The sequence below is a fragment of the Corvus hawaiiensis genome, chromosome 24, assembly GCF_020740725.1.
Source record: "Corvus hawaiiensis isolate bCorHaw1 chromosome 24, bCorHaw1.pri.cur, whole genome shotgun sequence".
In the NCBI taxonomy this organism is placed as follows: domain Eukaryota; kingdom Metazoa; phylum Chordata; class Aves; order Passeriformes; family Corvidae; genus Corvus; species Corvus hawaiiensis.
The window spans coordinates 6,230,829-6,254,086 of record NC_063236.1 but is presented as its reverse complement, the minus strand read 5'-3'; the positions used below and the strand labels follow the sequence as shown (position 1 = coordinate 6,254,086).

General features: G+C 57.7%; 1 protein-coding gene across 3 annotated transcripts in view; it reads left to right on the top strand.

Moving 5' to 3' along the window:
- CACNA1S (calcium voltage-gated channel subunit alpha1 S) overlaps nt 1–23,258 on the top strand; it is a 47,863-nt gene extending 24,605 nt beyond the window's left edge. For 2 of the 3 annotated variants that reach the window (XM_048328281.1, XM_048328279.1), the window contains 29 exons: nt 521–590; nt 819–951; nt 1,205–1,334; nt 2,066–2,125; nt 2,730–2,836; nt 3,257–3,344; nt 3,531–3,638; nt 4,468–4,520; nt 4,772–4,918; nt 5,177–5,378; nt 6,724–6,882; nt 7,631–7,741; nt 8,217–8,300; nt 11,244–11,300; nt 13,091–13,219; nt 13,817–13,882; nt 14,413–14,504; nt 15,001–15,160; nt 15,591–15,718; nt 16,132–16,228; nt 17,588–17,690; nt 18,509–18,610; nt 18,730–18,854; nt 19,890–20,018; nt 20,645–20,844; nt 21,293–21,357; nt 21,763–21,857; nt 22,435–22,551; nt 22,783–23,258. In XM_048328281.1, coding sequence (XP_048184238.1) covers nt 521–590; nt 819–951; nt 1,205–1,334; nt 2,066–2,125; nt 2,730–2,836; nt 3,257–3,344; nt 3,531–3,638; nt 4,468–4,520; nt 4,772–4,918; nt 5,177–5,378; nt 6,724–6,882; nt 7,631–7,741; nt 8,217–8,300; nt 11,244–11,300; nt 13,091–13,219; nt 13,817–13,882; nt 14,413–14,504; nt 15,001–15,160; nt 15,591–15,718; nt 16,132–16,228; nt 17,588–17,690; nt 18,509–18,610; nt 18,730–18,854; nt 19,890–20,018; nt 20,645–20,844; nt 21,293–21,357; nt 21,763–21,857; nt 22,435–22,551; nt 22,783–23,043 — 3,378 coding nt within the window. In that variant the 3' untranslated portion in view covers nt 23,044–23,258. The remainder of the gene's footprint in view (nt 1–520; nt 591–818; nt 952–1,204; nt 1,335–2,065; nt 2,126–2,729; nt 2,837–3,256; nt 3,345–3,530; nt 3,639–4,467; nt 4,521–4,771; nt 4,919–5,176; nt 5,379–6,723; nt 6,883–7,630; nt 7,742–8,216; nt 8,301–11,243; nt 11,301–13,090; nt 13,220–13,816; nt 13,883–14,412; nt 14,505–15,000; nt 15,161–15,590; nt 15,719–16,131; nt 16,229–17,587; nt 17,691–18,508; nt 18,611–18,729; nt 18,855–19,889; nt 20,019–20,644; nt 20,845–21,292; nt 21,358–21,762; nt 21,858–22,434; nt 22,552–22,782) is intronic. The other variant, XM_048328280.1, reaches the window with a different exon arrangement.

Genomic DNA, 23,258 nt, shown 5'->3' with positions numbered 1-23,258 from the left:
CATTGCTGGGGATCCTTTTTCTCAGATCCATTTCCTTGCCCATAGCCAATGGTCAGTGGCTGAGATGGTCTGGTGCACACCAGTGTGGAGTGGAGCAAAGCAAGTCAGCAGCATCCCAGACCTCCCTTATGTCCACACCAGCCCCTCCATAGGCAACCCCCTCTGTTCAGCCGTGCTGGCTGCGTGCTGAGCTGCCCCTGAGGAGCATCTGGCCAGCAGCTACTTCCCTGTCCACTTTGCAGAGATGCCCTTAGAAACTCACACAGGAGTTGCTCCATATCTTACTCCACCCCTGGCATATTTGCGTGGCTCCAGGCTCTTGCTCAGCACACATTCCCATTTCCCATCCTCTTTCCCTCGATTGCAGCATCCCCTCACCCAGCTCCAGCCTGGGCCAGCACTCCATGTGCCTGGTGCTCTGTTGGCCAAATGTAGAGATGCTGCTTATCCCACGTGGCTTCCAGGATGAGAGGGTCTGGCCAGCTGGCACATCCTCCTCTCTGTCTCTCCCTTGTTTCAGTTGAAAGTGGATGAATTTGAATCCAATGTCAATGAGATCAAAGACCCCTACCCTTCTGCAGACTTCCCAGGTAAGACTTGTCCCTGGCAGGGCAGCAGGAAGGCTGGGCAGGCACTGCAGAGGGATGTGTGTGAGGAGCAAAGGATGTGGTGACCTTTCGCCAGCCTTGGGGTACTGAGGTTCCTGTGGCTTGCATGCCAGATCAGGATTATGGGATCGGAAGCTTGTCCATGAGGTTGTATTCCCTTTCCCACTCTGGATGATTCTTTTCTTTTCCCTTCTCATGGCCACCCTGCAGGTGATGATGAGGAAGATGAGCCTGAAATCCCCCTGAGTCCTCGGCCACGTCCCCTTGCAGAGCTACAGCTGAAGGAGAAGGCTGTGCCCATGCCTGAAGCCAGCTCCTTCTTCATCTTCAGCCCAACAAACAAGTAGGCACTGGCCCTTGTCCCTGCCTTGTAGGGCCAGGCATGGTCCAGGTGCCTCTGGCACCAAGTGCTCACAGCGGGGTCCTGTTTGTGCATGACAGCCAATTCTGAAGGGAACCAGCTCACAGACATCCTTCCATGCCTGGGGCCTTCCTGTGCTCAGGGTTTAGCCATAACCCTCTGGCAGGCTGCCATGACCCCATCTCATGTCCCTCTGGCCCCTTGCAGCATCTCAAGGCATTTCTGTCCCTGGCAGGTTTCGGGTCCTGTGCCACAGGACTGTTAATGCCACCTGGTTCACCAACTTCATCCTGCTCTTCATCCTGCTCAGCAGCATTTCCCTGGCGGCTGAGGATCCCATCCGGGCCGAGTCCTTCCGCAACAAGGTGCCCGTGGAGATGTAGAGGGTTGGGATGGGTGGGAGAGACCTCGTGGAGACTCCCAGCCCCCCAGCAAGCAGGGACTTACTTGCCAGATGCTGTGCCTAGCCTGGGATTGCAGCCCTGCCCCTGGGAGGGCAGTGCCCTCTGGCAGGAGAGGCTGGATGTGCTTTCCATTCTGGGTGCAGTTGGGACAGCGTTTTACTGCTCCATGTCTCAGTTTACTTCTGGGTGAAGAGATCCACCAGACAGGGTGTGAAAGATTATTTTGGTTTGAAACTGTGGTGACTTACTGGGGAAAGAGACATGCTGTGAGGTGGCAAACTGGATCTTTGGTGTGTGCAGTGCCCTCGGATGCTGCTGGCATGCAGTGGTTGGAGCCACGGCTCCTGTCCTGCAAGGTACCAGTGGGTCTGGCAGGGACTGGGGGATCTCACATGAGACAGCCTCCCAGGGCCCTTGGGGTTTTTGGGGATCAGATGCTTTCAGGTGAATCAGGTCAAGCCTAACTCACCTGGAAAGGGAGAGCTTTGTCCCAGCTGCAGATTGGATCGTGCACTGGAGAAAATCAGCAAAGCTGGGAAAAGTTCTGGAGTCTTCTTGGTACTGGGCTTAGAGACTGTTGAGCTGGATGGGCTCCCTAGTCCACAGAGTGGACAATTCCAGGATGTTTGAACACACTGAAGCATTTCCCAGGTCACCTAAATCTCATCCAGTATTGGTGTCTCTGTCCCCAGATTCTCGGATACTTTGACATCGGCTTCACCTCTGTCTTCACAGTCGAAATTGTCTTGAAGGTGAGTCCTTTGCCCCATGGTCCTGCCATGAGCATGGCCAAGCACATAGGTCTAGACTGTTGTGGCCATGGACACTCACACTCTTCAGGCATTCATGCTCCTGAAGGTCTCAGTGAGGAGGAGCTGCCAGCTGATCCTCCCCGAGAGTTCCTTCATGCACTCTGGGTAGTGCATGACCTGTCCCAGAGGCCATGTGTCCTCTCTAGTGGGGTCCAGCAGCTAAGTCAGCTGTGCTGTGACACGGGGACACATCAGCCGTGGCACCAGCTTTTTCATTCTGACATGCCATTAAGAAAAAGAGAGAAAGAGAAAGCAGTGAAAACCTGTGGACCAAAGTCGTAACCCAAGCTGCTGCCACATGTTGTTCCCACTCCAAGAGTCTTTACTATTCTCTTCTTTAATTTGCTGACTGACTGGGAGAGTTTTGTCTCCAGCCAGTGCTGCACAGAGGATTTCCACCTGAAGTCACCTGCAGAGGTCTGAGCAGGACAGGGTCCCCAGGCCAAGGAGCTGGGACCTTGTCCCTTGTCCACCCTTCCCCCTGTGGAGGGACCATGCCCCTGAGCCCTGCCTGGCCTCTTTCCTAACTCCTTCTGCTCCCCAGATGACAACCTATGGTGCTTTCCTGCACAAAGGCTCCTTCTGCAGGAACTCCTTCAATATCCTTGACTTACTGGTGGTCGCTGTCTCCCTCATCTCCATGGGAATCGAGTAAGCACCTCCATGTGCCACAGAGTGGGCACTGGTCTCTTCAGGCTGGTGGGGCAGCTGGGGATGGTGGGTGGAGGAGGAGCAGCTGGCCCAATGACTGCCCATGTGTTCGTAATGTCACGTTTAGGGGACACGGACAGCTGCCCGCAAACTCCTTGAGTGTCAAAGGTCAAGGAGGTCAAAGGACACTCCTTGAGTGTCAAAGGTCTATGGGTAGAAATTCAGTTTGGATCTGCTTTCTCCAGCTGCCAGTGTCACCTGGCCTTACGTGGGGTGATAGCCGGTGACATCCACGTGTCTCTGCCATCCCTTGTCCCTCACTGCTGGCCCCAGCCTGCCCTCCATGGCTGCTTGGTGGGGCTGTGCCAGCCTGGCCTGGGCAGGGAGGTCACCTCGTCTCAGCTGTGCCTTCCTCCCCAGGTCCAGTACCATCTCTGTGGTGAAGATCCTACGGGTGCTGAGGGTGCTGAGGCCTCTGCGAGCCATTAACAGGGCGAAGGGGCTGAAGGTAAGCGAGAGGCTGGGACGGGGGGACCTCTTCCCGTGGGTATGTGGCAGGCATCGTGCCCTGTTCCCGATTCCCACCACCCGTCTGTGAAGGGCTCTGCCCACTCCCTCTGCCCTTGGGTGTGGGATACAGAGCAGGGGCTTGCCCCAAACGTGGTCACACCTGCACTGTCCTTCACCTCTGCAGCACGTGGTCCAGTGTGTGTTCGTGGCCATCAAGACCATAGGTAACATTGTGGTTGTCACGACACTGCTGCAGTTCATGTTTGCCTGCATCGGAGTTCAGCTCTTCAAGGTGAGTGGTGCCTCAAGTGGGCTTCTGCTCGAGCACATCCTGGCCAGGCTGTCCTGGACATCACCTGGGGATGGTGTCTGCCGGTGCTGGGGTCAGCACAGGCTGTGCTCTCGGTGCTCTGTGAGGGGACCCGCCTGCTCCAGGCCTGGCAGTGAGAGGAGGGCAGGAAGCACCCAGGGTACTGCCAGGCCCTGCACCTGCAAAGGGGCCAACTGCCTCACCTCACTTCGTGCCTCAGTTTCCTCTTTCTAAGGCAGCTGGTGCTTCTGACTGATTTCCTCTGTGCTTTGATTGTGAAGGGTTTCCTTTCTCAGGGCACCACTCCTGCTCTCTGGGCCTCGGCTGCTCTAAGGCAGAGCTGGCCCTGGCTGAGCTCAGTTTTATTCTAATAACTGAGCTTAAATTCTGAGCTGATGTAGGAAGAGCTTTCAGGACACCCAGCAGACTGAGCAGACCTGTCAGCATACCGTAGATTTTAGTTAATTCTCTGGTTACTGCTTTCTTCCCTATTTTCCAAATAGTTGACTCCCAGATAGGGTAAGCTAGGTAGGCCTCAGCTCAGGGCCATGGAAGGTTTGTTCCCATCACCAGGCAGTGCTTCTTGATCTCAGCCTGGGATTGACCCCAGGTCTGCCATGACTCTGGAAACCCCTTGTGCGCTGGGCTGTGTTGGCAGGCACCACTGGGAGGCCAGTGGTGGTGGTGGGCCAGGGTGGGAGGCTGCGTGGAGATGGTGGGGGAGAGACTGACTGAGGGCTGGGAAAAAGTCAAAACTCCCCAGGGCTTCTGAAGTCAAAGCAACACCACTTCTGGTCTCTGTTGAATGCAGGGCAAGTTCTACATGTGCACAGACCCATCCAAGCTGACAGAGAAGGAGTGCAGGTAAGAGCTCTCTGCAGCTCCCAGGTGGGCAGTGGCCAGGGGTGGGAGCTGGGGGGATGTGGTGGGGGATGCTTGTGTTCCTGCATGGGAATGTTGCATCCAAAAAGTGGACCTGAGGTGTTGTCGTGTTCTCCCTCACCCTGGGGTAAATCGGGAGCAAGCACAGGGCTGTCCTCCCCTCCCGGGGACTGAGGCCAGTGCTGCAGCACGTGGGCTGAGGGGGGCCCTGCACTGTGTCCCTTCTGCTGCAGGGGTCAGTTCATCAACTATGTGGACGCGGACCCCACGCAGATTGAGGTCCAGCAGCGGGTCTGGGTGCACAGCGACTTCCACTTCAACAACGTCTTCTCAGCCATGATGTCGCTTTTCACAGTCTCCACCTTCGAGGGCTGGCCACAGTGAGTCTGTGCTGAGGGAAGGTCTGTGCTGGGAGCAGAGCACTGCCATGGGCCTTGGCCAGGGTAGAGAAAGGAGAGCTATCCAGGTTGAGAAGCAGGACTGCTCACCCTGGCAGTGGCTGTGCAGTTGGCAAGGTTACCCAAGCAACCCTGTCCCACCGCTGTTGGATGTCCCCAAAGCTCTCTGTAACCTTCAAGAGGAGACATGGTCTTTCCCACCCACTTAGGATTTCTGTTGCCTCCATTTCCCTCCTGTAGGCTGCTGTACATGGCCATTGACACCAATGCTGAGGACGCAGGCCCTATCTACAACTACCGGGTGGAGATTGCAATGTTCTTCATCATCTACATCATCCTCATTGCCTTCTTCATGATGAACATCTTTGTGGGCTTTGTCATCGTCACCTTCCAGGAGCAAGGGGAGAATGAGTACAAGAACTGTGAGCTGGACAAGAACCAGGTAATGGGAGTGCTGGAACAGGAGAAGGAGGACCAGCCCTGGGTCTGGCACTGTTGGGTCTGGATGGTTTGGATCAGCCCTTCTTTGTGGTGACACTGCTGACACAGATGAGTTGCACCTGCCCCAGGTCTGTTTGCTGCTGGGGCAGGGCCAGCTGGACCCATGTCTAGCACAAAACAAGCCATCTGAGGGAAGGGCAGAGGGGACCAGAAACAGGGAGTGGGTCTCCCTGGACAGGTAGGGTGTCCAGAGTGAGCTGGAGCAGAGGGCTGTGCCCAGTTCTGGGCCCCCCAGCACAAAAGCAACATAGATGTACTGGAGTGAGTCCAACAAAGGTGGTGATGGAGGGTCTGGAGCATCTAAGGAGGGTCTGGGAGTCAAGTCTGGTGTTGAGAAGGCTCATAGGGATCTTACCTATGGGTATAAACACCAATGGGAAGGCACAGAGGAGGCTGAGCCAGGCTCTTTTCAGTCGTGCCCAGTGACAGGAAAAAATGCAATGGACACAAACTGAAGAAAACAAGAAATTCCATTTAAACATTAAAAAAGCCCTTTTTAAAATGGTGATGGTGATCAAGCACTGGAACAGGTTGCCCAGAGAGGCTGTGAAGCCTCCATCTTTGGAGCTATTCAAAAGTCAGCTGTCCTGGGCAGCATGCTGCAGTTGGCCCTGCTTTGGGCAGGAAGCTGTGACTAGACCAGCTCCAGAGGTACCTTCTGCTGCCAGCCCTTCTGTGATGCTCTCATGCCATCCTTCTGGCTGGGGACAGCAAGGCTGAAAGCAGCAGAGGCATTGGCAGAGGATGTGGGACACACTGGGGAGGACATTGGACAGGAGTGGCTGCTGGCCCAGGAGTGCTGTCACGCTCCTGCACTGAGGCAGCAGGGGCAGCTCGAGCTGGGGGTGCTAGGGTGATGTGAACCACACAGAAACACAGCAGAGATGGCCCTGGGCTGCTGGTGAGGGACAGGCCTGTGCAGCCATCTCAGTGCCCCCTTCACCCCTGGTTCATCTGATGTCTTCAGGGTGCTCTAAGCTGGTCCTGAGAGACCCTGGGGAAATGCTGGGATAAGCAGGCAGGCTCTGGGCTGGAGGGGTCAGGCCAAGGGCAGATGGCCATCGTTAGAGGCAAAAGATGACTTTGGAAACTTGTCCCCTGTGGGTGCTCCGGGGTGTTTTTGCAGGAAGCACAGTGGTTGCATGCCCCACTGCTGTACCTGACCCATGTGGTTGGGCTGGGAGAGAAGGGTGATCCAGCCTGGTTCTGGGGGGGTGTGCAGCATTGCTGGTGGTGCTGAGTGTGTGGCCTGCAGTGGAATCACACCTCCCTCCCTCCCTCCCCAGCGCCAGTGCGTGCAGTACGCACTAAAGGCTCGCCCGCTGCGCCGCTACATCCCCAAGAACCCCTACCAGTACCAGATCTGGTACGTGGTCACCTCCTCCTACTTCGAGTACCTCATGTTCTTCCTGATCCTGCTGAACACCATCTGCCTGGGCATGCAGGTAAGGGCACAGGGTGGTGGAGGGGTGTCTGGAAGTGCACAGGCTGGCTCAGCCCAGTGATCCCCAAGGGAGCCTCCTGATAGGAGGTACTTGCTTATGGTGTGATAGGGGCAAAATGGGACTGGTGGTGATGGCTTTTCCTGGTCTTAAAATCAAGAGTCAGACATGGTTAGAAGGGAAAAAGGGATTTTACCTTGGTATTTATTTTAAGGATCCTTAGGTGCACCACGTCCAGGTCGAATGCGCCTCAGTGCCCACTGCAATGCACCCCCAAAAGATCTGGATTCACATTATAGGTGTTACTAATTAGCAGATCTATCAAAGATTCCCCAATGAGAGGCTTGAGTGAGCCTCGCTGCCCAAGGAACCTTCCCCTGGATGGTTCTATCTTGGTTTACAGAATGTGTTCTGGAGAGGACCTTGGGCTCTGGGGCACACTGATCCCTAGCTACGAAGCTTCTAAAATGTTTAGTCTCTTAGGTTGACAAACAAGGCCAAGAATGTAGGGAAAAAGCACTAGGAATACAGAAGTTATAAAAAGTATAACAGGGGTATAAAAGGCAAAAAATCATCGTGGCATCAGTGGGATGTGGGGACCCCAGAGAAGGGCCTGTAGGGGGGAAATCTCCTTTTTCCTGAGCCATAGGCCTGTCTGTGGGAGGGGGATCTGCATCCAGCACACACCTCTGAGCTCACAATGGAGGCTGGATCTGCTGTCAGCTGATGGCTCCTTCTGCCTTACCCTCAGCATTACAACCAGTCTGCAGAAATGAACCACATCTCAGATATCCTCAACGTGGCCTTCACCATCCTCTTCACCCTGGAGATGGTCCTCAAGCTCATGGCCTTTAAAGTCAAGGTGAGAGAAGAGCACGATTGGCATGGAAAGCAGGCCAGGCCAGGGGATCCATTTATCCTGCATTTGGCGTCTCTTGAAGACAAGCACCCCTAGCCCTGCAGCTCCAGAAAACTTCTCCTTGTGAGACCTTTAGGGACCCCCATGTGCAGGACCTTGGAGTTTCTGGGGGGACTGCTGCTTGTCAGGGCTACCCTTGCTAGCCAAATCCCACCCAGTCCAGCTGGCCATTATTCCCATCTTCAGGGTCACTAGTGGGGTCAGCTTTAGCCATCCTGACCCACCCTCCTCATTCCCCTCCACTGCAAGACAGGACCAAATAACCGAGCAGAGGGTGCCAGGTCTGGCTACCATCCCTTCTTCTGAGGGTCACAGTCACTGAAGAACCTTCTGTACCCCTTCCTCTGGGCTCCAGCATCTGTCTCCTCCTTGACTTACACGCTTGCATGTTCACTCTTCTCTGGCTCCTCCCTGACAGGGCTACTTCGGAGACCCCTGGAATGTCTTTGACTTCCTCATAGTGATTGGCAGCATCATCGATGTCATCCTCAGTGAGATTGACGTAAGTGCCGGGGGGCTCGGGTCCCCACCCGAGGCTGCACTGTAGCACCTGCCCTGGGACGAGGCAGCAGTGCTGGGATGGTGTCCAGCTCTGCAGGGGGATGGTGTCCTCTCCTCTCTCCCTGCTCTGCTTGGTTCTGAGGAGGGACAAGCCAGGATCAGCACCTGGCATGAGTGCATGGAGAGCACAGCTGTGGCCCTTGGAGCATTGAAGCCCTATTCAAACATCCCCAACTGCCCAGCATGTCACATTGCCCCCTCCCCTCTGGTCTCCTGAATCTGTAGGCACTGCACTCCTGTGGAAAGCAGTTGCTCAGGACTGTAAGCAGCAGGCTGTGTGCCAGCCCCTGCCCCACTCACTCTGTGCATGCCTGGATCCACACATCCAGCCTCAGATCAGTGCAGGTGGGAGTAAAAGGGTTCCCACAGCTCGCTGTCCCCACAGGAACGATCAGACACATCAGATTTCAGACATTTGCTTTGTGTGTGTCCCTTTACACAGTGGCCTGTACACATACCCACACCGGTGGTGTCTGTGTGCCTGTGTGAGCTGCAGACATCCCTGCAGGAGCTCTGCACTGTGTAACCCGTGGGGCTGGTGCCTCAGGCAGTGCCTGCATGGTGAGTGCTCTGCTGGGAGCATTTTCAAAGCAGTGCTAGGAAGCCAGCATGCCCCTGCCTTCCACAGCACGGGGACATCCACACCTGTGTCTGGCCCTGAAAATGCCCCCCTGCTGTGGGAGGTGTGTGCTTCCTTCAGCAGCCCTGACGGCAGCTCCAGGAGCAGCTGCAGAATGGGGCAGATGATGGATTAACCCTCTCCAGTGACTTGGCAGTGCCTCCTCAAAGGGGCAGGGCTTGCCAGCTGTGCTGCACTTCAGGGCTGGGTCTGGCACTGCTGCTGCCTCTGCCACCCCTGCACAGGGTCACCTTCAGATGTTCCCTGTGCAGGAAGGTGAGGCCCTTGGGAGCAGTCACCTTCTTCTCTGTAGGGTGGTCCAGGTGTCACAGAGCTGGGATGAGCAAAAACCATCCACCTTCCTCTCCTGTGAGAGCCCTGTGTCCCTCTGCACAGTCCTGCCCATCAGGACAGCCATCCTCTGGGCTTCTCAGCCTTCATGGGCTCCCAGATTTCATGCAAGTGCCAACAGCTTTCATCTGTCATCGGCTCCTCCTCATCTTTGCCCATCAGCTCTCTGCACCTGTGACTTGGTTTCCTGCCGGGTCTCCTTCCCCAGCCTGCTGCCACTCAGAGCTGAAGTTCAAGGCGTGCTCCAGGCCCTGGACTGGGCAGTGGTTTTCAGTCCCTCTGGAGCAAGAGACCACTTGGCACGGGTACCAAAATCCTGCTGTCCTTGGCTGAGCGTCTGTGGGGATGCCCAGGACACAGATCACAGGCACTGGGAGGGGTCTGGTGCCCTGACTGGGCTGGCAAGGACTGACCCAGGTACTGTGCTCTGTGTGCTGCAGCACTGTTGACAGCAGCAGGGCTGTGCAGAAGGCCAGGCAGAATTTTGGGAATGTTCTATGTGGCCTGAGCTTCCTAGATCCTTTCTGCTGGGTCTGTGTGCAGGAGCACTAAGGGCACTGGTCTCCTTCCCCAGTCTCCCAAGATCTTCAGGGACCCCTGTAACAGCCAGCCCTGCTCTGGCAGTGTTCATCTCTGTCCCCTCAGGGCTGTCTTACCTTTCCTAATGTGCTGTCTTCTCATTTCCCACATCTCTCCCAGCACTGCCAAGTGTTTCTCAGCCATCTGGGATGTGCAGGGGGTTGTGATTAGGATTAGGAGGCATGGAGAGAGGGGGTGGGGGTGGGGGCAACCTCACCTTCTCTTCTGATAAGTCTCCTTCCTGCTGAGAGGTCAGTACACGGTGGGTCTGTCACCTCTCGTCCCCAGGAGCTGTTTGCAGCCATTGCACCCATCACACATCCATCCCCTGGGGGGCTGCAATCCTCTCCTCTCCTCTCCTCTCCTCTCCTCTCCTCTCCTCTCCTCTCCTCTCCTCTCCTCTCCTCTCCTCTCCTCTCCTCTCCTCTCCTCTCCTCTCCTCTCCTCTCCCTCTCCTCTCCCTCTCCTCTCCCTCTCCTCTCCCTCTCCTCTCCCTCTCCTCTCCCTCTCCTCTCCCTCTCCTCTCCCTCTCCTCTCTCTCTCCTCTCCCTCTCTTCTCCCTCTCCTCTCCCAGATCCTCATGGCTCTTCAGTCCCCGTCTGAGTTCCCCAGATCCCCGGGGGTATTGGGAGGTCTGAGGGAAGCAGGGATGGGGGCCCCACTGGCAGTGCTACCCCAGGCTCTGAAATGTGGGAGACTGGAGTGCTCCTGCTGCTGTGCTGCTCCTGTCACTGCCCTGGAAGCTCAGCCCCTGGCAAGGGCCAACCCCTACAACCTGCCCACTCCCCAGTTGCTGGCTGGGACCCCAAGAATGAGCCTGGGCTGAGCAGGGGGCACAGGGGCTGGAGTCAGGGGTTGGTGTTGAACCCCCTGCCCCAGAGTATCCCGGGCAGAGAGGAGCGTGTCTCCAACTGGCTTTGAGGAGCCCCAGGGGGTTTGCCTGCTGCCCACCCCTGGGACTGCCAGGCTGGGTGTCCAAGCTGCCATGCTGGGAGCAGCCCGGCTGGCTGCAGTGGAGGTCAGCTGCCTCCAGATCCCTTGGCCTGACCATGGAAGGCAGCAGAATTCCTGAGGGTTGGCCCAGCTGTCCTGGGTGTGTCACAGCAGGCACAGCGGTGGATGAGCCCCTCATGGTCTGTGTGTTTCCTTGCTCACCCAGATGCTGCCTCTGCCTACCAGCAGTCACATCACCTTGTCCCTGGGCCCAAGGGATGGAGGGCCTCTGCCTGCCCTTTGCTGTTCCCCTCCTCTCCAATTTCCATCTTCTTGTGTAACCACTCCTCCCTCCCTGTCCTTCCTGCCTCTCTTGTGCTGACTCTCTTGTTCTCTTGACAGACTATTCTTGCACCCAGTGGCGGATTGTACTGCCTCGGTGGAGGCTGTGATGGCATTGTAAATATCAGCTGCATGTGCCTGCTGTGCTCCCCGCTCCTCTCTGCCTGTGGCCAGCGTTTGCATGTGCCCTGCATGTCCCTGAGGCACACCAGAGCCAGCTGTTCTCTCTGGGGTGTAACTCTGCCCTCGCTGAGAGGGATTTGGGGTGACACCCCACCCACACAGACCCCCCTTCCCACCCTGAGAGGTGCAAAGCTGTTCCCCAGCCCTCCTGGGCCCATCTGAAAGCCCAGCCCTGCCCTTCACCATCCCATCCCCTGGAACTGCCATATTGGAGGACCTCTCCAGCTGTAGGGGGCAGGAAAACTGGCCTTGGTCCTCCTGCCCATCACCCTGGCTGCCTAAAGCCTGGAGGGATGCAGCCTCTGACAGCCAGAGAAATGGCTAAAGGGGTGATCCCTGCACTGTGCCTTCCCCCAGAGCTGGCTGTGTCCCTTGGGTGCAGCCCAATGTCCTGGAGGGCTGAGTGAGCCAAGCCCTGCACCGGTGGCCAAAGATCACCAAGGGGGTGCAGTGGCAATGGAGTGTCCTGGGTTGGTCTGAAAATGTGGAGGGAGCTGACTGCAGGGACATGCCAGAGCCTCTTCCCAGGGCCCTGGTGCTGGGAACTGCAGGGTGCAAGGCGGTCTGCACAGGACACTGCCCAGATCCCAGTGGTGCCCTGGGGCTGATGGGATGTTCATGACCACTGCACTCACTGGATGGTCACGAGGCACCGGGAGAGTGACAGGCAAAAGAAAGAGGTGGGAGAGGAGATGGAGTTGTTCAGTGCAGCCCTGGGAACTCAGAAGTGTGATGCTGAGGAAAGCAGAGCTGCTGGGAGGGGCATTTACAGCTGGATTTTGTTGCCCTGAAATAGCTGGGAGTGGGTGGCCTGAGTGATGGGAGTGAGAGGGATCCAGTGGCAGCAGTAAAGCCCTGGGAGGCTAAGGGGGCAGTGGGAAAAGCATCCCAAGCAGTGCCAGAGTCCAGACAGACAGTGCCAGGAGGGTCTGTGCCAGGAGGGCTGCTGGTGGCAGAGACTGTGGCTGAGGCTGTGCCATGCTGGAGCTCTCAAGGGCACAGGTGACCAAGCCCCCAGCATCTCCAACCACCACTGTTAGGTGCTCCCAGACAAAACCTGCTCCTTTCAGGCCAGGAGCCATGCCTCATGGCTCACCTCCTGCCTGCCCACTCCACCCTGAACCCCTGGGAACATGGCTGTTCCCCCTTCAAGGGGGATACCCACAGAGAGGAGGCATCACTGCATGGCCAGGTGACACTGGGCAGCACCCCCTAGAGACTCCTCTCTTCAGTCCCTCCTTTGGTTAAAGTCCTGCTGGAACATTCTCAAAACAGCCCTTCTCTGCTTAAACAGCTGTCATTACCCCCTCCTGTGCCTGGTGCCCACCCTACACCTCACCCTGCAAATACAGGATGTGCTGGGCAACAGCCTGGTGGGACTCAGCCTGTGTGTGGTGGCCCTGTGGCCCTCACAGCTCTCCCAGTCCCCGTGTGGCAGCATGTCTTCCTTCCTGCGTTATCCCAGTGTCAAAGGCGTGAGCATGGGGGCCTGGGGAGATGAGATCCCTGGGAAGGCTGGGGGGAGAAGTGCCAGGGGGAAAAGCACCAGCACATCTTCCTTGCAGTCTGATCCTGTGTGCCGGGAAGGGCTGTGGGCACCGTGACGGGTGCCTGGGGGTGGGGTCTCCTTACCCTTCCTCACCGCAGGACCTGGACCCCCCCTGCCTCGAAAGCCTGGAGGCTTCAGCACTCCCTGTCCTGCAGCTGCTGTGCTCTGCCTGCAGGACTCTGATGACAACTCCCGCGTCTCCATCACTTTTTTCCGGCTCTTCCGGGTGATGCGTCTGGTGAAGCTGCTGAGCCGGGGTGAAGGTGTCAGGACCCTCCTGTGGACCTTCATCAAGTCCTTTCAGGTGTGTCAGGAGCAGTGCTCCTCTCCCAAACACACACAGGCCCGGGGCTGGCAGCAGTGGCTGGTCCTCAGGCTGGTAGCACGAGCAGCCTGTCCTCAGCAGGCAGGGCAGAAAGCTCCAGCACTGGCAGGCTGCTGACCTCAGATTGGGCCGGGGGCTTGTGGTGTGTAGAACATTGCCCATGTGGGGGAAAGGTGTGTGGGACTCCCTGGCTGACAGCACTGTGTGTCAGAGCTGGGCCAGGTGCTGGCAGGACCTGCCTGGGCCCATTTGTCCTGGTCCCAGCTGGCTGGGATCTGCAGGTGGGTACCTCAGGGCACGCTGCAGCATCAGCTCACAGCCCTGACCTGGGCAGTTCCCTCAGCCCTGGGCAGCCCTGGGGTGTGCTGAGCCTCTGTCCAGTCAGCGAGACCCCGTGGGGGCTGCCATCAGCCTCCCATGAACCCCAGAGAAGGGGCCAGCAGGAGGGTGGTGAGAGGAGCAGGTAAGCTGTCCCTCCCCACACAGGGACCTTGATGCTGGCCTCCTGCAGCACCTCCAGAGCTGAGCCCTGTCCCTGGGTTGTGTCTCACACAAGCCGTGGTCTTTTTGTCGTAGGCTCTGCCGTACGTGGCCCTGCTGATTGTGATGCTTTTCTTCATCTATGCTGTGATTGGGATGCAGGTGAGGGGCACAGGGGCAGGGGGGTGGGAATTGGTCTTCATCAGATGCCCTGAGCCTGATGGCACCTGGGGAGGTGGGACAGGGAGGGACTGGTTCCTCTGCCAGGCCTTCTCTGGGACTTTGCACATGATGGGACCTGTTTACCCTGGTCTGCAAGGATGTTTGCCACCCCAGCAGCCGCCCATCCCTGGGTTTTAGCCAGGGCAGCTGAGGCACATGGCAAAGAGCGCTTGGGGAGTCAGTGGCACGGCCCAGACACACAGGCACCAGTGCTCGTGCTGGCTCAGGAGACCTTGTCTCCTTGGCCCAGATGAAGTGCAGTTGTAGTCAGGGGTGTTTTCAGAACTGGCAGGAATGTCCAAGTAGCTTCTAAGCCCCAGAGCTCCCACACCCCAATCTCAATCTCTTTTGGGCATGCCCAAAGCCAAATAAACAAGAGGAAGGGGAGCTCAGGCACCAGAGGTGCTCTGGAGGGTGGTTGGTGCCTTAGAAGGGATGGCACCCTGGAGACCTCACACTGGGACTTACAGATGTTTGGGAAGATCGCCATGGTGGATGGGACCCAGATCAACCGAAACAACAACTTCCAGACCTTTCCACAAGCTGTGCTGCTGCTCTTCAGGTCAGTCTTGTCCTGTTGTGTGAGCAGCTCCAAAGGGAGCCGGGCTCTGAGCCTGTGGGAATGCCCAGCTTGGAGTGAGGGAGCACCAGCATTGCAGTAGCTGATTTCTTTTTTGTCCCACAGAAAGGCTCCTGCAGCAGTGGGAGCGTTTCAGGAGAGGCCGTGGATTAACCCGGTGTGGCTGGGCTGCCGGAGAGAGGGGCAGAGAGGGGCATTTTGGGGCTGCTGTTCTGAATATTTCCTTCCCAGACTGGATTTTAATTTGTGAATTGTGAGGAAACTCATGGGAAGCAGGAGCTCAGCCCAAGGCTTTTCTTGACTCCAGATGCTTCACTTGGAAGCTTTCAGTGGCCCTACAGCAGCAAGCCCAGAATCCTGACTGCTCCTTTCCCAGCAGCTTCCCATTCCCCTGTGCACTGGACCGGCCTCAGCCCTCCCTGCATGCCCAGCTCCTGCCCAGGACAGGCAGGGACCAGCAGCTGTCCCCTCTTCCCAGGTGTGCAACCGGCGAGGCCTGGCAGGAGATCCTGCTGGACTGCAGCTACGGCCGGCGCTGTGACCCAGAGTCGGACTATGCCGAGGGCGAGGAGTACACCTGTGGCACCGGCTTTGCCTACTTCTATTTCATCAGCTTCTACATGCTCTGTGCCTTCCTGGTACGCTGGCTCCCACAGGGCCCCTCTGGCACCCCTGTTAACAATAACAGGCTGTTGTTGGCTGTGTGTCCCATGGGGTGAGCCCCCAGCCCACCTACCCAGCCATGCTGGAAACTGGCACTGCACTCCTGGGGGACCCAGGAGCCCCTTTTAGTTTCTTCCCACAGCCTCCGTGTGCTACCTTCCAGATGTGTTTGTGTTGGCCTTTGCCAGGGTGGAGAGGGACAAGATGCCGATGTGCCTGTCCTTTCACAAGCCCTGCTTGAGCAGGGGGTTCCTCTCTGCATGGGAAGACCCTCCCCCAGCATCCCCTGATTCCAGGAGGTCCCAAGCCCCTTCTGCTCCAGAACACATCCTCCCATGTTTTCGTGCTGCTGCCTGGGTCTCTCTCCCCTAACTGGGTCCTTCCCATCCATTCCTCTGCCCTCAGATCATTAACCTCTTCGTGGCTGTCATCATGGACAACTTTGACTACCTGACACGGGACTGGTCCATCCTCGGGCCACATCACCTGGACGAGTTCAAACGGATCTGGGCTGAGTACGACCCTGAGGCCAAGTGAGTGTCAGTGGGTGAGCAAGGAGAGGGTGTTCCATGGAGTGGGAAACCTGCATGGCAGGGTAGGCTGTGGCACTGCCTGCGAGTTAGGTTCCAGCATCTCAGAGGTGGATGTGGGCTTGCCAGAGTTGGTCCAGATCTGATAAAAGCCATCGGGATATTTGGGAACATAAGACTTTCAGTTCCCTCTTCATCCAGCTGTGGTGAGGCCGCCAGCTCTTCCCATGCCACTGCACACCTCTCCCTCCTCCCTGGAGCCAAAGGGAGCAGCTGCTTTCCCCCGGGGGAGCACAGGGAAGAGCAGGGATTTGCCCAGTGCAGAAGCACGGGGGAGATCCCAGGGATGAGCTCCCAGAGCACCTCCCCAGGCCATCGTCAAGCAGGTCTGCTGAGCTGGTGTGTTCCCTCTGCAGGGGCAGAATCAAACACTTGGATGTGGTGACTCTGCTGAGGCGTATCCAACCTCCCCTGGGCTTTGGAAAGTTCTGCCCACACCGTGTAGCTTGTAAGGTAAGAGCCAAGGGGGTGACAAGGTGTGTGAGCACAGGGACACCTTCCCCAAGCTGTCACTGTGTCCTCACGGGAGGCTGAGAGTGACACTCAGCCAGCTTCCCGGTGCCATGGCTTACACTCTGCCCTGACCTCTCCTTTTTAGTGAAGGGGTGTATTCGGGGGGCAAGGAGAGGTGCTGCTGATGTGGTTCAGGCTCCTGAAGATCAGAACTTACCTGTGCTCACCTCCTGCCTCAAAGGTGTGGCACTGAAGGGCTGGCTCTGCCCGCAGCGCTCTGTGCAGGGGAGTGCCAGGCCTCCCCTGTGCAGCTGGTGCAGGAGGGCAGTGCAGGGCCTGAGCGTGTGGCCATGTCAGCTGGGCTGCAGAGCTTGTTTCCAAGAGCTGATGGTGCTTAGGGAGCAGGAAACCCCAACGTTCTTGGCAGAAATACACTTTTCCTGGCTCAGCTCCTTCTGAACAAATCCAGGGCGTGTGTGAGGCTCATGTGTAACATGCATGGGCAGGAGCTCAGGCACTGGTGCCACCCCTCCTGGTTTTGGGCAAACACATCGGGAAATTTGATCCCCGGATTCCTCACAGCAGCCTGGAGCGTGTTTTGGAGTGGGGAGCACAAAACAAAATGACTCTTGTCTCTCTGGAAGCATCTGGGGGGATTCAGCCTGCAGAAAGAGGGGGCTCAGAGGGGACCTTCTTGCTCTCTACAGCTCCCTGACAGGAGGCTGAAGCCAAGTGGGAGTCGGTCTCTACTCTCAAGTAACAAGTGACAGTACAAGAGGAAACAGTCTCAAGTTGCAGGATGAGAGGTTTAGGATGGATACTAGGGAAAATTTTTTCGCCGAAAGATTGGTTAGGCTCGGGGACAGGCGGTCCAGGGCAGCTGTGGGTCACCCTGGAGGGATTTAAAAGCTGTGTGGGTGTGGCTCTTGTGTACATGGTATTTCTGGTGGCCTTGGCAGTGCTGGGGGAACCTGATGATCTTACAGATCTTTTCCAACCTAAATTCTGTGATTCTGTCCACCTGGGGCTGCAGCAGGCTGCTGGGCTCCATGAAGCTGTCGACCTGGCCAAACAACAATTGTGTGATTCCATGATTTTCTCCCATGGCACCCATGCCCCTATAGGTTATTTCCCCTGGCTCTACCCATCCCTTGCCCTGGTTCAGCTGGCTGGGACAAGGGATGTCCCTGCCTCTGGCAGTTGTGGTAGCAGGGGTGGTGCAGAGCCCCTGGGCCAGGGCAGGTAGGGCTGGGAGAGCTCCATGCCCTGAGCAGAGCCTCTGGCCAAGACAGGCCCTGAGTCTGGGGGCTGCCAGCCTCCTCTGCCGCCTGGGGTCACAGGTGCTGGTTTGCTGTGCAGCGTCTGGTGTGCATGAACATGCCCCTGAACAGCGACGGCACCGTCACCTTCAACGCCACCCTCTTTGCGCTGGTGAGGACGGCCCTCAAGATCAAGACAGAAGGTAAGCAGTGATCTTGTCTGCCTCTACAGCCTGACAGGGACCTTCCTCGTGGTGCTGGGTGCGGGTTCCACACCCCTGGCAGGGATCTCAGGGCACTTGTCCGTGAGATCAGAGCCTCTGGACAAACCCTCAGCTCTGTGTTCATTGCCCATCTCTTGGCACCAGAGCCCTGGGTGTGGGCGTTGCACTGCTCAGGCTGAGCCTGGAGGATGGTTTTAGCTGAAGGCCCACGTGTTGCAGCCCTGAGGAGTGAACCAGTGCCACCCTGAACAGCTTGGGAGTGGCGCTGCTCCAGCTCCCATCCTCTGAACTGAGCTGTGCTGGGGAGGAGTTGCTTTCACCCCTTCCTTGCCAGCAGCACAGTTTGCTGAGCCTTGCTGTGGGAAGGTGTCCCACCAGCTTGTTCCTGTGCCTGTGGGCTGTGCCTGTACCATGAGCAGCTCTGGGCTGTGGCAGGAGCCGAGGCCAGGCAGTGGTGAGCTGCTGGGATCAGCATCTTCCAGCAGTGTGGCATGGTGCATCCCTCTGGCTGGGGTGGGAACATGGCAGCCTGGGAGAAGCCCAGGAGATCTTGGGGATAGACTGGGGTTTCAGGAATGATGAACCCTGTGGGAGCATCAAAGGGGAGGTCAAAATCTGTCAAGTATTTTGGCTAAAATCAAAGCCTCTGTCTTACTAAGCTCATTTTTGTTGGGTGGGGAGACAGAGAGGAGCTGCCACACCCTCGAGGAGGTTGGCCAGGTGTTCACATGCTTTGTCTTCACTCCTGTTCACGTCCCTGGGAATGAACTGCTCTGTCCTGCTCGCTTTCCTCACAGGTAATTTTGAACAGGCCAATGAGGAGCTCAGAGCTATTATAAAAAAAATCTGGAAGCGAACAAGTATGAAGCTTTTGGACCAGGTTATCCCACCTATTGGAGGTATGTCACCAGGTGGCACTTCCCAGAGGGACAGAGCCACTCCTGGTCAGGGTCTCCCTGCTCCAGCCACTTGGGGTCCTGTGACAGGCAGAATCATCATGTTGGTTTCCTCCCTCCAGATGATGAGGTGACAGTGGGCAAATTCTATGCTACTTTCCTGATCCAAGAGCATTTCAGAAAGTTCATGAAGCGCCAGGAGGAATATTATGGGTACCGGCCCAAGAAAAACCCTGTGGAGATCCAGGTTGGTGTGTGGGTGGTGCCAGAGGGATGATTCCTCCTGGAGGCAGGCAAGGAATTCTGCAGGTCAGGGAAGAGGCTCCCCCAGCCTGGGGAAGTCCAGGGTGACTCAGAGAGTGGCAGAGACCCCTGTGCCTCAGGCCTCTGGAAGTGAGGTGAGCCCCAGGTAAACCAACACTGAACTGGCCATGAGACCCCAGCGCTGAGCGTGACCTCAGTGTCCAGGGTGCAGGCGGCTCAGAAAGCAGAAGAGGGTTTTGACTCTCTGCTCCACTGACTCCAGTTGTAGAGAGGGCTTGGCAGGATCTGGTGCCTCACCAAGGAGTTTTCAGACCTGGAAACTCCCACCACAGACGATTGTCTGTGCCAAATGCTGCCCATCCAAGCCCTTACCCACCTGCTCTGCTCCAATCCCAGGGCCTTCTCCCTCTTCTCCCCTTAGCAGTGTCTGGATAGCTCCGTGTGCCTGGTGGTCTCTGTTCTCTCAGCCTCGTGGACCATCAGGTGGAGGGGAGCCAATGTGGCTGGCTTTGAGTGGGACCACAGAGACGCCTGCACAGCAGGCCTGAGGGGTGCTGGTGGAGGATTTCTGTGCCTGGCCAGAAGGATGGGATGCCCCTAGACTCTCCTGACTTTATAGGGAGGAAATCACCTGTAGAGATAAAAGACCAGGCCCCAAAGGTGCAAAGCAAGGAAAAGAGCCAGGTCCCAGATCAGGACAGAGGCCCAGCCTGCCCTCGGCTGTCACCAGCCTGACCCTCTTCCAGGCTGCCCCTGGCATTCCCTTTTGTGGGACAGCCTGAGCCCAGAAGCTGTGGGGCAGCCTGAGCCCAGAAGCTGTGGGGCAGCTGTGGGACAGCCTGAGCCCAGAAGCACTTCCACCAAGCACAGAGCCAGCTGCAGGGTGTGAGCCCTGGCCTGTCCTTGGTAGGACACCTGGCAAGGTGAGCAGGCCTTGTCATGTTTCCTTTTCCCAAGACCAAGGTGAGAGGGGTGGTGGGGCACAGCCACATCAGCCCTGCCTTCCTGTCCCCTCCAGGCTGGGCTGAGGAGCATTGAAGAAGAAGCTGCTCCTGAAATCCATCGGGCCATTTCTGGGGACCTGACTGCTGAGGAGGAGCTGGAAAGAGCCATGGTGGAGGCTGCCATGGAGGAAGGGATATACAGGGTGAGTTCAGCCCTCAGGGTGGTTTGGTGGTCCCACCCAGCCCTGATTTCAGAGTGGTGCTGGTGGGTCAGCTTGGCTACTAGCACTGGGGGGCAGTCTGCAAGGATGATCAGCACCTCTTTCTGTGAGCATCAGGACATCCTGGTTGTGTCATCTTGGACAAGCTGCTCTCTGCCTCAGTCTCCCCTCTGTGAAAGGACCCAGCCCATGTGCCTGGCAGAGTTGTGCTGGATGTTTACCTGCTGGTTTGGAGGTTCCCACTCACACCTTCTGCCAGGCTAAGGCAGGACAGCTCTGGTGTCACAGGAGCTGATTCACTGCCCACTCCCTGGGAGTCTCAGACACAGCCTGGGCAGCTGTGGAGTTGCAGAGTTGCACATCCTTCTGTGTCCAGAGGTGCCACCACCTCAGGCTGTCCCACAGAGGTGACAGGATTTGTCATGGGCTGGCTTATCCCAGTGCTGTTGCATGGCCATCGACCCTCAGTGCCTCAGTTTTCCCACCTGGGCAATGAGGCTTTTGGGTCTGCAAGGCCTGAGCAGAGCAATCGCTGTTCTGACATGGGAATGGTCCCAGAGCAGCCTGGAGCTCCAGGCTTCCCCTGATGCCCTCCCTGTTGGTTGCAGAGGACAGGTGGCTTGTTTGGCCAGGTCGACAGCTTCATGGAGCCCAGCAGCCCGCTGCAGCCCCAGGTGGCCAGCCAGAGGCCCCTGCAGTTCACTGAGGTGGGCAATGAGGATCTCGACTCTCCCGTGTTCCTTGATGACTTCCCCCAGGAAGGCAACACCAACATCAACAATGCCAACAGCAGCAGCTGGCTGGAGGGGTAAGGGCAGTCAGCCTCAGTGCATGGGCAAAGAGGGGCAGTGCTGGCCGTGCCACACTGCCCTGGGCTGTCCTGGCAGCTGGCTGCACCCTGGCCTACCCAGGGGCTCCCATCCCATCACCCCTTCATCTCAGTGCCATGAGGATGGATGTGGACAGCAGGGCTCTAGGGACTGCAGGAACCATCCTTCCCCCTTACCTGCCAATGTCTGAGGGCCAAGGCCCAGGCTGGGGCCACCAGCACATGCCTGGGCACAGGCAGAAGGGACAAAGATTACCAGTGTGCTTAGTCCTGCTTCTTGGGGTCTCCACCCTGTTCATCCATTCCAGTTGTCCCTACAGGTCTGTCCCCCCAGGGTGGAGAAGGTGGGGAGGGCTGCACCCCCAGGGGGAGCTGGGCTCAGTGCGTGGGCCCTGCTCAGGCTGACCCACCTGCCTGCCCTTGCCAGGGTGCAGTATGAGGATGAGGTGCTGAGGAAGACGGTACCAGCAGCACGCAGGCGCCCAGCGTGGGGTGAGTCTGGCTTCGTTGTTCTTCTGCAGGACTGGGACCAGCCCAGGGGCCAGGGCAGGGGGAAGGGTCTGATGTGGATGGGTGGAAGGAGGAGATGGAGGCCCCAGTAAGCTGGAGGTTTGCTGAGAGCACTGAGCACATCTGGACCTCTCTGGAGAGCTCCAGGAGACTCTTCTCCTCCTTCTACCGTTTGGGGAGATGGAACACGGAGACAGTGCCTCAGGCTGGGGGAGCACTGGCCATCCCAGGGCAGCAGGGCCACAAGACCTCCTCAGACAGGGACTTTGGGTGCTGCTGAACTTCTAAATCCTTTGTTTCCCCCAGTCTAGCGAGCCCATTCCCATCTCTGGCAGTGGTGTCCTTGCTCTTGTACCCATCTAATGTCCCTACCTTTCCCTCCCACAGAGCATAGCCGCCCCATACCCATGGAGAGGCTGAGCAGGAGGCGAGGGGCCGCCTCTGGGGGTCCCTCATCACCAGGGCCACTCCTCCCCCAGCAGGTAAAAGGGTCAGTGCATGTCCAGAGGGGATGTGTAATGTGGGGGACACGGGGGAACCTCCCTCCCATCCTGGGAAAGGCTGTCACAGCTGTGCTGGGACGGAGCCACACTCCAGGGCTCACTGTGTGAATCCAGCCTTGCCAGAGCTTTTCTCTTGGATCAGCCTGGAGATGGAGCTGGGCTCCCACCCCACTGCTGTAGCAGTCCTGGGGAGCTCCTGGAAGCTGGAACAGCTGCAAGCACATTCCTCTGGCTCCCCATCAGCCTCCAGAGCCAGGGCAGGCAGAAGGGGTGCATCAGATTTGCCCCCATGCTCCCTTTGCTGGGCACAGTGCCTCATGCCCAGCACGTGCCAGGGCAGGGGGCTGGGGCTGGTTCCCAGCTCTCTGTTCACATGGCCCTGCTGGTCCCATTTTGGGGGTGCCCTGGACCCAGGAGCTCCAGCAGGATGGCATTGCCTGTCCAGGCCCTGGACAGGGACAGGGGACAGAACCTGCAGCCCCCACACTAACATGGGAGAGATCTTCCCTGGGTAGTGTCCCAGCCCAGGTTGCAGCTCTGTGCTACTCTCACCCAGCTGCCCACAGAGGATGGCACTGTGACAGGAACAGCATCCAGCTCAAGGTTCCAGCATGGAGAAACTGGTCAGCCAGGAACATCCTCCACCCCAGCCATCACCTTCCTCATTCAGGAGGTAAGACAAGGGCACAGCCTGGCGGAGGGAACAGCAGGGATGAGACAGGAAGTTCCAGGGATACCATGCTTATGCCACGATGGGAGATTGGGGGGCAAAGCTTAGCTGCAAGGGCAAGCAGCAGGTATGTGCCAGCCCTGAGGGCAGAAGGGCGGAGAAGAGGGTGGGTGCCTGCAGCCAGGGCAGCTCCCCAGGCTGAGCACCCAGGCTGTGCTCTCCTCTTCTGCACAGGCTCTGATCTCCGGAGGCCTCGAGGCTCTGGCCCGTGACTCATCATTTGTAGCAGTGACCAGGGACGAGATGGCGGCCAGCAGCCAGCTGGAGATGGATGAAGTGGAGAAAGCAGCCGTGGAGCTGCTAAAGGGAAGAGAAACACTGCAGGGCACAAAAACTCGCTCTGCCCCACTGGACACCTCAGCCGTGCTGCCAGGCAGCTCCCCAGGGCTCGGTGCAGCCCCCTCCCAAAAGACTGTCGCTGCCACTCGCCTGTGAGCTGCCCGCTGCAATAGCCCAGGGTCCTGTCACAGGGGGTGCTGGAGCAGAGCCACACTGTTCCCTGCTGCTGCCTGTGGTCCTGAGGTCCTCTGGCCAGCTGTGGCATTATTTTTGGGACAGGTCTCTGGGATGCTGGTGCAGAACAGGACAGTGCTGTTCCAGCGGGGTCTTGCAAGAGCTGGACAGGTCATTAAAGTGTTCCTGCTGTGTGA